Source organism: Haliotis asinina, chromosome 9 (genome assembly GCF_037392515.1).
Source record: "Haliotis asinina isolate JCU_RB_2024 chromosome 9, JCU_Hal_asi_v2, whole genome shotgun sequence".
Taxonomy (NCBI): Eukaryota; Metazoa; Mollusca; class Gastropoda; order Lepetellida; family Haliotidae; genus Haliotis; species Haliotis asinina.
Window position 1 is genome coordinate 18305899 of NC_090288.1, and position 16215 is coordinate 18322113.

The 16215-nt window shown below is 40.5% G+C and overlaps 1 protein-coding gene across 1 annotated transcript in view; it reads right to left on the reverse strand.

Moving 5' to 3' along the window:
• Positions 1-16215, reverse strand: part of LOC137297153 (acylamino-acid-releasing enzyme-like) — a 37234-nt gene that overhangs the window by 11068 nt on the left and 9951 nt on the right. The window contains exons 10-16 of the mRNA XM_067829169.1: positions 11504-11561; positions 10724-10812; positions 4671-4800; positions 3980-4069; positions 2393-2473; positions 1909-1997; positions 1640-1750 (exon numbers count right to left, since the gene is read on the reverse strand). Coding sequence (XP_067685270.1) covers positions 1640-1750; positions 1909-1997; positions 2393-2473; positions 3980-4069; positions 4671-4800; positions 10724-10812; positions 11504-11561 — 648 coding nt within the window. The remainder of the gene's footprint in view (positions 1-1639; positions 1751-1908; positions 1998-2392; positions 2474-3979; positions 4070-4670; positions 4801-10723; positions 10813-11503; positions 11562-16215) is intronic.

A 16215-nucleotide genomic window follows, 5' to 3' on the forward strand; every position in this document is an offset into this window, starting at 1 on the left:
CCATAGGCTGAGCAGTGTGAGTCAGTGTCAACCAGTTAGTGTGAGCCAACCATGAGGTACCATGAGTTAATGGAATGACTTTGTTTCCATGGGGCAGGCCCATGACGTCACACATCCCTATGACGTAACGTCACCCGAGGCCAGGGGAGCCGATTCGCGATTCGCACCAAAGTGACGTCATCGACTCTATATAAACTCGAGGTGTTCCAGCTTTTCCTCATCAGTTGCTGACGGAAGCTTGAAGCATGCAGACGTCTCCCGCCGTCACCACCGACTACTCTGTGTCCTTCAGTTGCCGCCTGTGCGAAACAGATGACCACAGTTATCTGCACTGCCCCAATGTGACCTGTACCGAGTGTGGTGTTCAAGGGCATCGCCATTACATATGCCCAAAGAAGACCAACAACGGCAGTACTAACAAGCACGACAATGACACATGTTACAACTGTGGTAAAAACGAAGGTCATCGCAGTTACGACTGCCCACATCCCTGCCGTCACTGTGGCAACGAAGAGCCCAAAAGCATGAACTGCCCAAACAAGACCTCGAAACGTTCAGCTCCTACCAACCAGTCAAGTGAACCGCTGAAGAAAGTGAGTAAACAGGAAGACAGCCGCCTACTGACTTGTCTCCATGACAAGATCATCCTCGTTCAAGAACGCATGGACACCATGTACACTCTCATTCAACGCATCTTGGCGTGTGTTGAACTCATGGATGATGCCTCCAGCAACAGCAGCAGTGGACCACAGTCATAAACCCCCCAAACAATACCAAAGCACAAAACTTAGCTTTAACAACTGAACAACACTCCCTTGCCGTCCCCTCCTCTCCTCTCCTCTGCTCTTCCGTCTCCTCTTACTCCTCTTCCCTTCCTCCCTCGTCCGTCCCGTCCGTCTGCCGCCGCCGCCGCCGCCGCCATCTTGAAACACGTCTCCTCTCGCGAGATCGCACAAGATCCCACCGGATGCGACTTCATCACTGACGTCATGCGCACGCACACCAGAACTCTCTCTAATATAATCGTGGCTATCTCTAATATAATCGTGGCTATCTCTCTAATCGTTTGGCAACCTCCTGAACCCTTGACGAATAAACAGAGTGCTGCTCCTGCAGTTGCATGGCTTTGTAGTCAAGTTTTCAAGTCAACTGAAGTGATCATGTCCACTCACACGGCGAATGCGTAGACTGTACATCTATTTGTAAAGGAAGAGGGGGCCTATCAGATCTGTAGTCTGGAAACTAGAATACAGCTTCAAACCTGATCGATACTGGCCTGTAGGATGTGTTGTGAGGAAGCCAGTATACATCTATATCCACTCCTAGTGGTCTATCAGACCTGTTGGCAGGAAGCTAGCGAACAACTTTAAACCTGATACTGGCCTGTAAGATGTGGGGTGAGGAACCTAGTATACATCTTTCTGTACCGCTTACCGGCTTATACGATGGGTTGTAAGGACGTTGGTATACATCTAAGTGTCAGATACTAGTATATACAATGTGTTATGAGGAAGCTAGTATACATCTTCATTCTACGTACTGCTGTATAAGATGTGTTGTGAGGAAGCTGGTTTACATCTACGTACCGGATACTGGCCTATAAGATGTGTTGTGAGGAAGCTGGTTTACATCTACGTACCGGATACTGGCCTATAAGATGTGTTGTAATGAATCCGCCGTACGAACCACCGAATGTAAACAGCCTCTCCGAGTTCACCACACCCATCTCAATCACAGACGTGGCTGCAGCCTAAAGGGGTAATTAATGGCAAATTTACACAGGGGGTTAAAATGCGTGGTTGCCTTATCTAGACATTAGTACTTGAAGATGAAACATCAAAAAAGCTTTCTCCTGTCTCTTGTCTTCAGGTGTAAGATGCAAGATGATAAATCTGTTATCAATCTCACCCAGACATCTTTCACATCTTGATCCCCAATGTTTCCAAGGAGAGAGTCAACACTGTTCTGACCAAACCCAAGAGCGCCGCGGTAGTTCACTGAAATATGTGGCAAATGTGCAGTCATTTCAGAGCTATCCAGAACAAGGGTGTCTTTTGAACTGAGCTTCAATGTAAGAATGGTGTGGTTCGTGGATATGGGCACCTGTCACTTTCAACACCAAGAACCCAGTAAAGGGGTCTGTTGCCTTCAAATATGTAAGGGAATCTCCTCATCCCACATTGAGCCTTAGAGTGAGTAAAACAACAATATTCAATCTGTATGGCGACAGTCAGTAAATAATCGTGTTTGGGCCAGACAATCAAGTGATCAACAGCATGAGCATCTATCTACACGATTGGGATACGTCCAAATCGTGAAGAAGCCTATGAACTACTCACAAATGAGCATAGCATATTCACACTCTCATGGAAGCGGTCTGTGACCTACGCACCCATAAGCACAGCATATCCACACAGACAAAAGCCTGCAGTGTACATCTGGTACTGACAGTCTAAGGTTGAGTGGGGTCCACCTGCAACAGTTGTTTAGCCTTCATAAACATCCATCTCACAGGAACAACAGACACACTGCCTTTGTATTGTGGCATGACGTGGAGTCATCCCTCAGACGACAACCTTACCTTGCCAGCTTGATGATGGGGTTAACATCGTTAGTCATGTGGACCAGGCGTCCAACTTTGGAACAGAAGATTTGTTGTTCGAATCCCATCACGATACATGGAATGAACAGCTAAAACAACATCACTTCGATGGAAGACAAGAATTATCACCGTACATATATAATATATTGTATGACCATAAATTACTGAGAATTTTAGGAATATGTTTTATTGTATTCTATTATGAAAAACCTTGACCACCTATCACGTGCATGGTTTCATTCAAGAGATACAAATGCGTTAATCCTTTTCATTAGTTTGTGAAGAGTTATCCCCCTTTGTTTACTTGTTAGGACACGACATTTTCAGTGAACCTCGGTATAGATGATTTGGAGAAGAGGGAGTTGATTTTAGAGTATTATAACAAGGACTTCAGATCAACTAAAGTGATTTCAAGTAGAACAGGCAACCCTTTATCCACTGTTTATCGTGTTTTGAAGAATAATGCATATGCATATGGCACTGAGCACAAGGGAGGCGCAGGAAGGCTCCCAAAAACCAGGCGGTATGGTATTCTTGTTTCTAAAAACAAACTCCAGCTGGATATGATTGATAGAGTAACTGTGGCTGTCTGTAAGGAGACAATTAGAAGTGAGCTGCAAGCAGTGGGTTGAAAGAAAAGTCGAGGAATTCCATTACCGATCATGAAAACTTAACAAAAGGTGCGAAGGTTGAACTGGTGCTTACAAAATATGGCATTGTTAGGTTGATAAGCTATAACACTGACCTAAAATCAATAGAAAATGTTGGGGACTTTTGAAGGAAAGTGTCAATAAGAAAAATCTGACAAATATTGCCGAAATGAAAGAAGAGGTGGTCCGATATTGGGACAGCACGGACCACGATTTTCTACCTTCTTTGATCGGTAGTATGCTCTGTCGCATTGAAGCCATTGCTGCCCATTTTGATTTGACAAAATACAAACTGTTCACCTGTCTTTGCATCTGGGGTTATGTTCTGCTAATATTCACATTTAATACGTGAGTAACGAGTGGGAAAAAAATTAAAAATACAGAATCTTAAAATTCTCAATAATTTCTGGTCATATTATAAATAGAATGATAATCAATCTAAAGATGTACATGCTATTGTACAGTTGCTATGTGTAGACGAGGGATTAAAGACACTGTGTAGGTGGTTCTTTGTCTATGCTGGTACGTTGTTCCAGGTGTAGAAAGCTTCACGTTGTATAATGCAGTATAACTTATCAGTTTCACTGGCAAAGTAGAAAGTGTAAACACTGTGTCCAACTATGAGGCCAGCAAAAATATCCCTTCAATGTGATTACAAACTACACTCCCTGACAACTTGTTTCTGGGGCTGCTACACCCTGCTGCAGTGTCACTGTTGTAATCTCACCATGAGGAAAGACAATGAGAGGTGGCTTGTAGTCTGCTGGGAGGGAATTGGATTTCGGCATACATAACACACTCTCGTAGTCCAGGTCATCTGTAACACAGAGGAACATCATCAGTGCCAGTACAAACATCTGACAGTATACTTCTGCATGGTGGAGTTAGTCCTGTGCACCACTAAAACTCCAAGAAAATTAATCTCCTTAAATGTGACTGCACAAAACAACATGGGACCATTGGTATAAGACCTGAAACTTGGAGAAGAAAATGTAGTTATCTGGGCTTGTAAGGATTCTGGGACCTATGTTGGTGAGAGACAATTTGAAGCAAACATAAAATCAACTTGTCAAGGAATTGTACAGAAAAACCTTTAACATGTACCATGTACGTACCAACATCATTTTATAAATCCTTCAATGGCCTCTGTAATCATGTACTGAAAAACATTCACTTTTGTGACAGTGTCTATTTGTGTATCCAGCTTCTCTAAAAACATATTGAACACACTTTGTGAATAACAATTTCAGTAAAAAAAGAAGTTGCGGTCCATAAAGTTTGTTCAATATTGTATATCCTGTAAAACGTCTGAAATTGCCACTCAAATTCTGCTACTTTACTATACAGTTTGGATGGCACAGGTTACTGCGAGATACTGAGGTTTCACCATGACATGGAGTTTGTCTGTCACTGCTCACTGTATTTCACATGGACTCTGTCCTGAGATGGTTGATGCTGGAGAATCTTCCAATCAAGTCCATCTATCTTAGTTTCTTCAGCCTCTAGCATCAGCCATTTTGTTTCAGTTAAATCCAGTTTTCCCACCATCTAAATAAAGTGAGTGAGTAAGTGAGTGAGTTAACATTTAACGTCACATCGGCAGTATTGCAGCCATATCGTGAGGAGAGCATTCTTAAAAAAGGAATCTATGTATATGATAAAAACCTGTCGACGAAGGACAGTAAAACAACTAGAATATCACAATAAGAAATAAAACTAGCGTGAAAAGTTAAAACTAATATTCCTATTCTGACAATACAATATAAAAACAGGCTATATAGATCACCAACAACTGAAGGTGGATCACCATACTAGGGGCCATGGGGACTTACAGTACTTCTGCTACCTGCATGGTCCCTAGCTGGATTTACATCATCCCCTCAGTTGATGGTGATTGTAAGCAAGATTAGCCACAAATTAAAATGACACATATTCTACGGCTAAGACAAAATGGAAGATCAAATTTGACTTCAAGTGTTTTGGGACTTACGTATCCTCTCAGGAGGACAATAATTTTACAGTGCTTTAACCCCCCCTCGAGGATACAGCCACTAACACTCTAAGTTACTAATTCAAACTTCCAAGCATAAAATATTCATCTATTTACAATTCATTTAGCAAATCTAATTCTTTTACAAATGCAATAATATGAGAGCTAACAGAATTAAAAAGATCCTTCAAAGTTCGTGAATTAAAATATTTATCCCTTGTGATGGAGTATTCAACACAGTCAAGCAGGACATGCTTGACTGTGATTCTTTCATCACAAGGGATACAAAACGGAGGATCTTCGCCTTTTAATAAATACTCGTGAGTATACCTCGTATGGCCAATGCGACATCGTCGCATAATGACCTCCTCAAATCTGGACTGACAACCCAAGTAAGTATAACCGATATAAGGTTTTATTTCATGTAATTTATTTATACCCACTTGGGTGTCCCACTTCTTCTGCATCAGATCACGGATATAAGATCTTATTGCAGCTTTATAATCTGAGTATGGAATAAGAAGTGGTGTCACAGATTTGCTGAGTGCTGCCTTAGCAGCAAGATCGGCCATTGTGTTACCAGAAATGCCAACGTGACTAGGTAACCAACAAAGAACAATGTCGCACTGGCCAGTAGCAAGATTATTGTACAATTCAATAATTTCTATCAAAAGTGGATGTTTACAAGAAATATTTTTAATAGCCTGAAGGCAAGAGAGAGAGTCTGAATAGATTATATACTGTTTATGTTTAGGGTGTCTTTGAATATATTGAAGAGCAGTTAATATGGCGTTTGCTTCTGCAGTAAAAATAGAGCTGTTATCGGGAAGTCTAGAAGCTACTGCACCACCGTCCTTGGATCCATCTGTAAATAAGGGTTTGTAATTGCTATATTTATGTTTTAATTGATTATATTCTTGTTTATATTGTAATTCATTAGTTTCTGATTTTTTAAATGAAGTTAATGTTAGGTCAACTTGTGGCCTAACCAACTGCCAAGGAGAAGAAAGGAGACGGGAGGGAGCTATGTTTTCCAACTCAATTCTGGCCGAAGAAAGAAAGGGTTTAATTCTGTGTCCTAGAGGTGGAACAAGAGAAGACCTCTTGTCATACAAATTTTCATAAAGCGGATTGAACACACAGTCATAGGCTGGGTTAGATTTATTAGAATATAGTTTAGTAATGTATTGTAAAGACAATTTTATACGGCGTTGTGAAAGAGATGATTCATCAGCCTCAACATAGAGACTGGCAACAGGTGAGGTTCTAAAAGATCCAAGACAAAGTCTTAGACCTTGGTGATGGACAGAATCTAATAGTTTGAGGTTGCTTTTACAGGCTCCACCATACACAATGGAGCCATAATCAAGTTTAGATCGTACCAATGATCTGTATAAGTGAAGGAGGGTAACTTGATCCCCTCCCCACTTTGAATTTAAAACAACCTTTAACAAATCTAGTGCCTTCAGACATTTAGCTTTAAGGGATTTAATGTGTGGCAAGAAGGTTAAATGAGAATCGAAAATTAAACCCAGGAACTTGGCCTCCTTTACAACCTTGATGGGAGTGCCATTTAAAGATAGTTCAGGGTCCTTATGCGGCTTATATTTTCTACAAAAATGTATGCAATTAGTTTTGGATTTAGAAAATTTGAAGCCATTTTCAAGACACCATTTATTTATTTTGTTCAAACATAACTGCAGTTGTCTTTCAATAGTGTGCATATTTTTTCCACGACAAGAAATATTAAAATCATCCACAAATAATGATCCATCAATTGAATCATTTAAAACCTTGGATAAACTGTTGATCTTAATACTAAACAAAGTGACAGACAAAATACTACCTTGAGGGACACCCTGATCCTGATTATAATGATCAGACAGGGTAAATGTTTCAGTAGCTGATAATGAATATTGTCATCACCTGCTGCAGTGTCATGAGCTTGGTCAAGAGCTGTATATAACTCATGTAATGAGAAAACTTCATTATAATCTTCACCATTATTTGATTCGAAATTAAGTTTTTTCTTTTCCTGTTGTTTCTGATATCTCTGAAACTCAGGGACATAATTTGCCGATGAAGAATTTTTGGCAAGTGTTTCGCCAATTTTATTTGCAATATGAGACTTGTCAGTAATTAAATTATCACCATCTTTGAAATGGTGAACTGAAGATTTAGAACCTTTACCTTTAATTCTTTGAACCATGTTCCATACCTTGGACATTAAGATAGTTGGAAAGTGGTCACTTCCACAGAGGTCATTGTGGACTGACCACTCAAATTCATTTAGTAGAGAAGGGTCTGCAAGAGACAGATCCAGAGAAGAGTAGGTGCCAGTTGCAGGGTGCAGATAAGTGCTTGAATCATCATTGTATATACACAAGTCATTATTGGCTATGAAATCTTCCAGTATTTTACCTTTAGAGTTTGTGTTTGTACCACCCCAAATCGGGTTATGTCCATTGAGATCACCCATTAAAATACAAGGTTTAGGAAGTTGGTCATAGAGAGCTTGAAGATCAGACTGCTGGAGTGCTGAAGAAGGTGAAATATATAAAGAGCATAGTGTAAAGGTAACGTGAAGAGTTAGTCTCACTGCAACAGCTTGGAGACTAGTTGTGAGTGTTACAGGGCTATGGATAACATCCTGTTTCACAAGAATTGAAGACCCTCCAGTGGCCCTATCACCTGGAGGTGAAAAACAATTATATGAAGTGAACTGACGTAGATCAAAAGCGTCTGTCTCCTTCAGATAGGTTTCCTGGAGACAGAAAGCGGATGGTGCAAAATCCTGGACAAGTAACTGTAACTCGTTGAAATTGGTCCTTAGGCCTCTACAGTTCCACTGTACAATATTTTTGCAATGGATTATCGTTTGGGCGGGTTGATTGGGGATCTACCCCGTACTTTTTTTGAGGGCGACAAGCTGTGTGCCCTTGATTGGACGTTTTCGGACACGTCCATGTCCTCAAGTGATCCGTATTTATTATAAAGCTTAATTCTGTTTTCAGACCCTTTTGGGGCTCTGCCACTTTGCTTTTTTGAAGAATCAGGCATAGGTTTAGTTTTTCCTCTAGGAATTTGTTGGACATTTGACAAAGATTGAGGCCTTGCAGGTGGCTGTGATGATGAATCCGAAGCTGGCCCTGATTGACTTTGCGACATGCGAGGAAGTAGCTCAGCGGTCTGAGTAGAAATAGCGGGTGAAAAAACCTCTGGGGAATCAGTGTGCACCCAAGTCAAGTTTGTTTGAGCAGTTGAAGAAGACGTAGAAGCCTTAGAGGATGGTTCAGATGATGGTTTTGTTTTAGAAGCACATGTTTCTTGTGGATCGCATCTTTGAACAAGTTGTTTCGCTTCGGCAAAGCTGATATTTTGAGTAAATTTTAGTTTGTTTATTTCCATCTGGTACTTCCAAATCGGACACTCTTTTGAGAAAGACGAATGGTCTCCTGAACAATTGGTGCATTTCTTGTAATTACTGTCACAATCTTCTGTTGTGTGGGTCTTCTCACCGCAGTGAGCACACACAACAGACAATGTGCAGGAATTTACACCGTGACCATACTTTTGACACTTGAAACATCTGAGTGGATTAGGAATAAACGTTTCCACTTTGATGTGACAGTAGCCGGCCTTTATTGATTTTGGAGCCGTTGGAGTGGAAAATGAAAATAAATAGGCGTTGGTTTGTTGGATCTGGTTGTTTCTTCGGGTTGTGAAACGTTTCACAAATAACACACCTTGGTCCTTCATCTCTGCAGCGATGTCAATTTCCAGCATATCCGCAAATAGTCTATCACGGTCTCTCACAATACCCTTACTAGTGTTAAGAGTACGGTGAGGAGAGACTGACACTGGAATGCCTACAAATGATTTTGTTGAAAGGAGATTGGTTGCCTCCTATTACACTCAACAAGCAAAGAACCTGTTCGTAAACGTCTAATGTTTCTAACATCACCTGCAATGCTCTGTATCCCTTTGGTTACCGCAAAAGGGTTCAGCTTTAACGGGGTGTTGTCAGTGGTCTCAATTACAATAAACCGTGGCCAGTAGTCAATGGATGTGGACAGTCCTTGGTCTTCAACATCAGGATCAGTAGTATCAAGAGGACGTTTTGTTTTTTTGAGGGGAGTTTCGTAAGCCATGGTAAGTTTATATTGTTTCATCATCCGAGCTCCCCACCCGCCACGGAGTATCACAAGGACAATGCTAAAAGCAGGCGGGTTTCCTGCCTGCAGCACCAAGGATACCCGGATGGTATACTCAAGCAGAATAACACAAAAGTATTTATTCCTCTTGATTGGCCCATGAGCCACTGCCTTCTGGACATAGGACTCTAGGCAAGTTACGAAATTTGAATTGTACAATCGAAATACAAATGAAGCATCATGAAGCCAAGACAAAAAATTACATATTTTCTCAAATTTGTGAACAACATTTACATGTACAGGGCTTAGCATGACCAGCCGATTGGTTGAACCGGGCCCATTCAACCACCCGTCTAGGTGAAGTCAGGGCCAAAGTGGTGTGTTGAGCAATAGGAGCAATAGTCCTGCTCCCATGCTCTCAACCACCAGGATCCCTTCCTCCACCGACACAGGGCCGCAACCCACGGCAAACGGGTTGGTGGACCAAATATCCCCCCGGGTCCACTGCGGGGGTGTCGGCGAGCTCTTGGCGTTACCCAGCACCCACCACGAGGAGGTGGCTCGCCACGGGTGCCTCTAAATAAAGAAATTAAACGTGAGATTCACAAAGACAGCCAGGATGTTGTATTCTAAGTACAGTGCATTACCGTAGATAAGTTATATTTTGAAGGCAAAAAAAAACCCACCCTGTAGAACGGGGTCGGGTTTGCTACGGGAAACAATTTCGTCAAACATTCTGCTGACAATGTATCTTTTCACGTTTACAAACAAGAGAAGATGACCTTGAAATTGAAAACACCAAATGTCTCTCGTCACTATTTACCTTTTCTGTTCCAATTTCGGCTTTGAAGTTTATGCAGGGATTAAGATTACAGGGGGCATTTTGTTCATATAAAGAAGGAAATAGCCATCAGTTGCGCGCACATTTACCGGCGATCTACTAGTGATTTGGTTAAGACATACCCAAAAATATAACAGGATGAATTTTGATGCACTGTCTGGTAAAATATGCTATTCTAAATCTATTATCTTACCTAGAGAAATATGTTATAGCATTTTGTAATTTTAATTACAGATTTTGCTCTTTAAATGTAAATTATGTATTATCATCAGCGCTTTGGTGTATTGCCTGATATGACACTGAGATGGCCTGATTTTGATACTGATTATAAGGATCAAATAAGGGGGGTGGGGTGGGAGGGTGGGAGGTGCATATTTATGGGATCGACTCATCTACTGTAATATACGGTACTCCACAAGAAAAGTATTGTAATGAATGAAAGAAGGGTTACTATAAATTACATACAACAAATCGGACTATACATACAAGGCAAGGCATCTGGTTCGGAGCAGATGCCTGGAGTATCAGGTGGTTGTTCCACACGTCCAACACGACACTAGAACCTGTGTGTGGTGCTGGAGTGAAAACACCATACAATTAATTAACTAGACATATCTCACACATTCAGTACAATATACCACAGAAGGAAGTCACAAACAATCAAGAAAAGGAATAGAGAAAATCTGCATGTGAAAATAAAACAGAGTCAGAACATTTTATAACTCATCTTACTTATCATGTGTGGTATTTAGATATAATAGTTTTTTCACCATACAACTTAAAGGTCAGTATCTGGGAAATACATCTAATCTCATTACAGCACTTATCACATAGAGGCTGAGTGTAAACATGATGTCATGAACATTGTGGATCCCACATACATCAGAAACACCTGTACCATGTTTTAACATTTAATTGTTTTGGATAATTAAACAATGAGATCACACTGATTGACCTTGATAAAATGTCACTATAAGGAGACACTTGCAATCAACATGTGAGAACATTTGAACAACTAAACATAAAAAGATCTTTAAGCACAATGATCAGTACTGCAGTTTCTGTAATAGTTTATAAAACAATCCAGTAAACTAAAACATGAATTACTGAAAAATTAGTTACAACTGATTTGTAAAAGAAAACACTTATCCATAACTCTGTAAAATGAATATGGGCCGGAGGCCTTGACTACAATAATATTCTTGTCTTGTCTTGAAATATAATGATCATGAATTGTTTACAGGACAATCAGAGATTATCACAAACCTTTGGCAGACTCCACAATGTCCTGAACTACACTTGTTTCCCTCGTGTTCCAGTCATACTAAAACAAATAATCTTTATCATGGATAAAGTGAAACACACAATTGTGGTAATATATACTTTGTCACATACCAAAGTAACCACAACAGAAGAATAGTTTGTTTTGCAAAACTTTATTCCTCCCCTTAAGATATAAGTAACCCCAATACCTATACTAAACTAATTCTACAGGTGCAAATACAACTAACTAATCTAATTACCTAACCTAGCTACATATACAGTTCTGTCTACCACTTATATTGCTAAAGTTCTAATAATACTACTACTACTACTAACTACACTAAAATCCTAATACCCTCACTAATATAGATAATGATTACATATAATCCCAATCAGAAACTAAACAATTGAACTAAATAACAATAAAGGAATTTTCCACTCAGAGAGAACACTTTCTCTTTACAATGTAATCAGAATGTCAGTGCACTTTGGTTCCACTTGGTGACGTCATAGTATTTGTGTGGTATCCCTCACACCCAGGCGATGGTTTCCCTCACGGAGTTTAAGGGGCCTGTGTAATGGTTGATGGCTGTGCCATCCACATCTCACATTACTAGGAGATACATGCTCCTTGTACAACAGGGAAGACTCTTGTCTGTCTCCTTACAGGCGGAGATAATACCCCTCTCCTTACTTTAAGGATAACCGGCCAGTTCCGGGACACTACAATACAATATAAGTAACTACAGTTACTCAGTAAGACATGTGTCAATGTCTTATACTTTATGCATGTACTTTACTCCGATTTACATATTTGAAAGTGGAACAGTTTTTGTGGAACGATAACATTCAAATTTTGAATGGCTTTGTGGCTATATAGTGTTACAATATGCACATATATCTAGAAATACTACATCAGTAAAACAATTTCTTGCTACATCTACTCAATCAATAAATACAAAAGTAATAATGATAATAAAAACTTACGCCAGCCAGCGTGAGATGCAATCCCATACAAAAGTTGAACCCATACAGGTGAACACAGTGGTGATTCTGGCTGACTGTGCAGATTACTACCCTTCCTCACTATTTATATTGACCTCCCATACCCAAGCTACTCAACACCTCTCTATTGTTTACAAATTAACACCCCAGCTCTCTGGCCATACCTGGTCACGCTTCCCTGAACATAACCCTGTTCCCATAGTATTATCGAACATAATCTAACAACAACTCCCAACAATATATAACACACTCTAACAATACCATACTACATCTATTTACAGTACCATAAACTAATTATATAAACGAAATCATCTGTGATCTTGACATCACTCCCCTCTTCAAGTAATTGTACACAAGTACAATTATATATTACACTCAAGATCACATTTAAGTTTGTTTTAATGCATAAATATCATAAAACACAATTGTCTAAATGTACAATAGCACAGTAATACATAAGAAATAACTGCTGACAAATAATCTGGATATGCAGAGAGTACATTATTTACACACTACCATACACATAGTATGACTAGGGTGAACACCGGCTCAAGAGATCAGCCCCAACATTCTCACTTCCTTTGATTGCACGAATTAGAAATCTGTAGGGTTGCAAAGTCAGGGCCCACCTCATCACTCGTCCATTGGTCATTTTTGCCTTGGTCATCCATATTAAGGGCTGATGGTCAGTCTCCAAAATAAATTCTCTCCCATACAGATATCTTTCTAACTTCTGTATTGCCCACACAATAGCCAAACACTCTTTTTCTATTGTAGAATACGCTCTCTCACGATCTACTAACTTCCGACTCACAAACAATATTGGAAATCGCTCACCTTCCTGTTCTTGTAGCAGTACAGCTCCGATTCCAACGTCAGAAGCGTCTGTTCTTACCAAGAATGGTTTCTTCAAGTCGGGTAGTTTCAAGATAGGAAAACTTGACATATGGGTTCTTAACGTAGTGAAAGCTAATTCCTGGCTTTCTGTCCATATTACCTTGTTTGGCTTTCCTTTCTTTGTGAGATCAGTTAGCGGAACTGCTATGGCTGCATAGTTTGGGATAAATTTCCGGTAGTACCCGGTCAGTCCCAACAACGCTCTCACTTGTTTCTTGGTTTGAGGTCGCTCCACATTTAGGATCTTTTCTACATTCTTACCTTCTGGTCGAATTAGACCACTACCCACCTTGTGCCCTAAAAAGTCCAGATGTTTATATCCCACTTTTACCTTTGAAGGTCGAGCTGTAAGATGGAATTGTCTTAACCTCGTAAATATTGCTCTCAGACTTACCATGTGGTGTGACCAGTTCTCAGTTCCTTCTATGATGTCGTCTATGAAGTTGTCTGTATTTGGTATGTTGTGCAATACTTGTCTCATCAGTCGGGAAAATACTGCAGGTGCATTAACTACTCCAAATGGCATCACCTTCCATTGGTATAATCCATCAGGAGTTATAAATGCTGTCAGTTCTTTGCTACTCTCTTCCATTGGAATCTGCCAATATGCTTTGCTTACATCAATTTTGGTAAGATATTTACAGTTCCGTAACCCTGCAAAGATGGAATCAGCTAATGGAATTGGTTCGGCATCAAATACGGTCACCTGATTCAGTTTGCGAAAATCGGTACAAAATCTGTAAGTCGAGTCAGGCTTCTTCACAAGTACAATGGGGGATGCATATGGTGACTGAGAAGGTTCTATCACCCCCATGTCTAACATTAGCTGTATCTCCTTAGCTACAACATCTCTCATATGATGAGGAAGTGGATAGGGCTTGGATCGTATAGGCTCATTACATGTCAGCTTGATCTTATATTCCATACAATCTACCTTCCCTGGTAAATCACTCAGTACATCTTTGAATTCACTTATGAGCTCCTTCACCTCATTTTGTTGCTCCTCTGTCAAATCTTCAGAAATGTCTACATCCTGATACGTTTCCTTAGAAACTAAAGAAGGTGAAGCTATGTCTAACATACTCACCTCTTCAGCCTTGACATCCACCAGACCAGCACTGACATGCACAAGTTGAGCTATGCTGACGTCACATACAGCTGTGTCCTTGACCTCCTCTCTCTCAATGTACCTTTTCAGTAGATTGGCATGATAGGTTTTAATCTTGTTACCAACCTGTATTCTGTAATTGCCAATGCCAAAGGTATCCAGTATTTTATATGGCCCTTTCCACTGCAGCAACAGTTTGTTTGAATCAGTGGGCAACAGAATTAATACTTTATCACCAACCTTCATTTTTCTTGGCTTGGACTTCACATCAAAGAACTTTTTGTATTTACATGCTTTCTTTTGAAGTTCTTGCTGTGCTACGTGAATAGTCTCCTCAAGACGGTTTTGAAGATCTAGCACATACTCATATGTGGTTCTTACCTCTGGATTTGGTATATCTCTTGTCCAGATTTCCCTCAGAATCTGTACTGGTCCTCTCACAGTGCGTCCATATAAGAGTTCAAATGGGGCAAAACCCAAACTCTCTTGAGGTACCTCTCGGTAAGCAAATAACAAAGCAGGTACATACCTGTCCCAGTCATTTGGTCGTTCTGCACACATCCGTTTCAGCATCGTCTTCAAGGTTCCATTGAACTTCTCCACTAGGCCATTGCACATTGGATGATAAGGGGAAGTAGTAAGCTGATGTATGGACAATAGTCTACTTACCTCCTTCATCACGCCTGACGTGAACTGGGCTCCCATGTCTGTTAATATCTCCTTGGGGATACCAACCCTACTGAATATCTCGAACAGAGCTTCGGCAACATATTCCGTCTCTACTCTGGGTAAAGCTACTGCTTCTGGGTATCGTGTTGCATAATCAACCACCGTCAGTATATACCTATTACCCTTGTCTGTGACAGGATACAATGGACCAATCAAATCAACAGCTACCCTCTCAAATGGCACTTCAATTAATGGCATTTGTCCCAGTGGTATTTTCCTTACCTTTCCCTTCGGCATGGTACGTTGACAAATATCACAAGACTGAACATGTCTTCTGACATCACCAATTACTCCTGGCCAATAAAACTGTGAGATTACCCTATCTAGAGTCTTCTTGATTCCAAGATGTCCACCCATCAGTGCTTCATGACATACCTTCATTACCTGTGTGCGCAATCCAACCGGTACTACTGCCTGTACAACTTGTTTACCATTGTCCATTTTATTGGAAGTATGCTTCCTATACAGCATATCATTCTCCACAAAGTAAGAGGAAGTACTATGTCGGGTCTCCCTAATCTTACCTTCTTCCACTAATTTTCTTATTTTGTTCAGACTTGAATCCTGATGTTGTAGGGATACGAACTCACCTCGACTCAGTGTCAACCCAACAGGTTCCAATGTCTTCAAGGGTTCCATGCCTACTTGGCGTACTCTTCTCTGGCTCCTTGTCTCTACAGCACCTACTGTTTTAATGTCCTGCTTATCCCACATCAAGTCTGGATCTCCTGGCTCTCTAACTCCGGGAATATTGCCTAATATTAAGTCACAGATTGGTGTGTCCATACATGCTGCTCTCACCATACCCGTGTAAAAGGGCGTATTTACAGTAATCCATGCTACCGGAAGTGTCAAGATCCTGCTATCTGCTAATTTACAAGATTGTGTTTCTGAAGTCAAACATGCATCTTTTACCATTGACCTCCTCACTATTACACCGTTACATCCCGTGTCTCTAAGCACATCTACTGGAGTG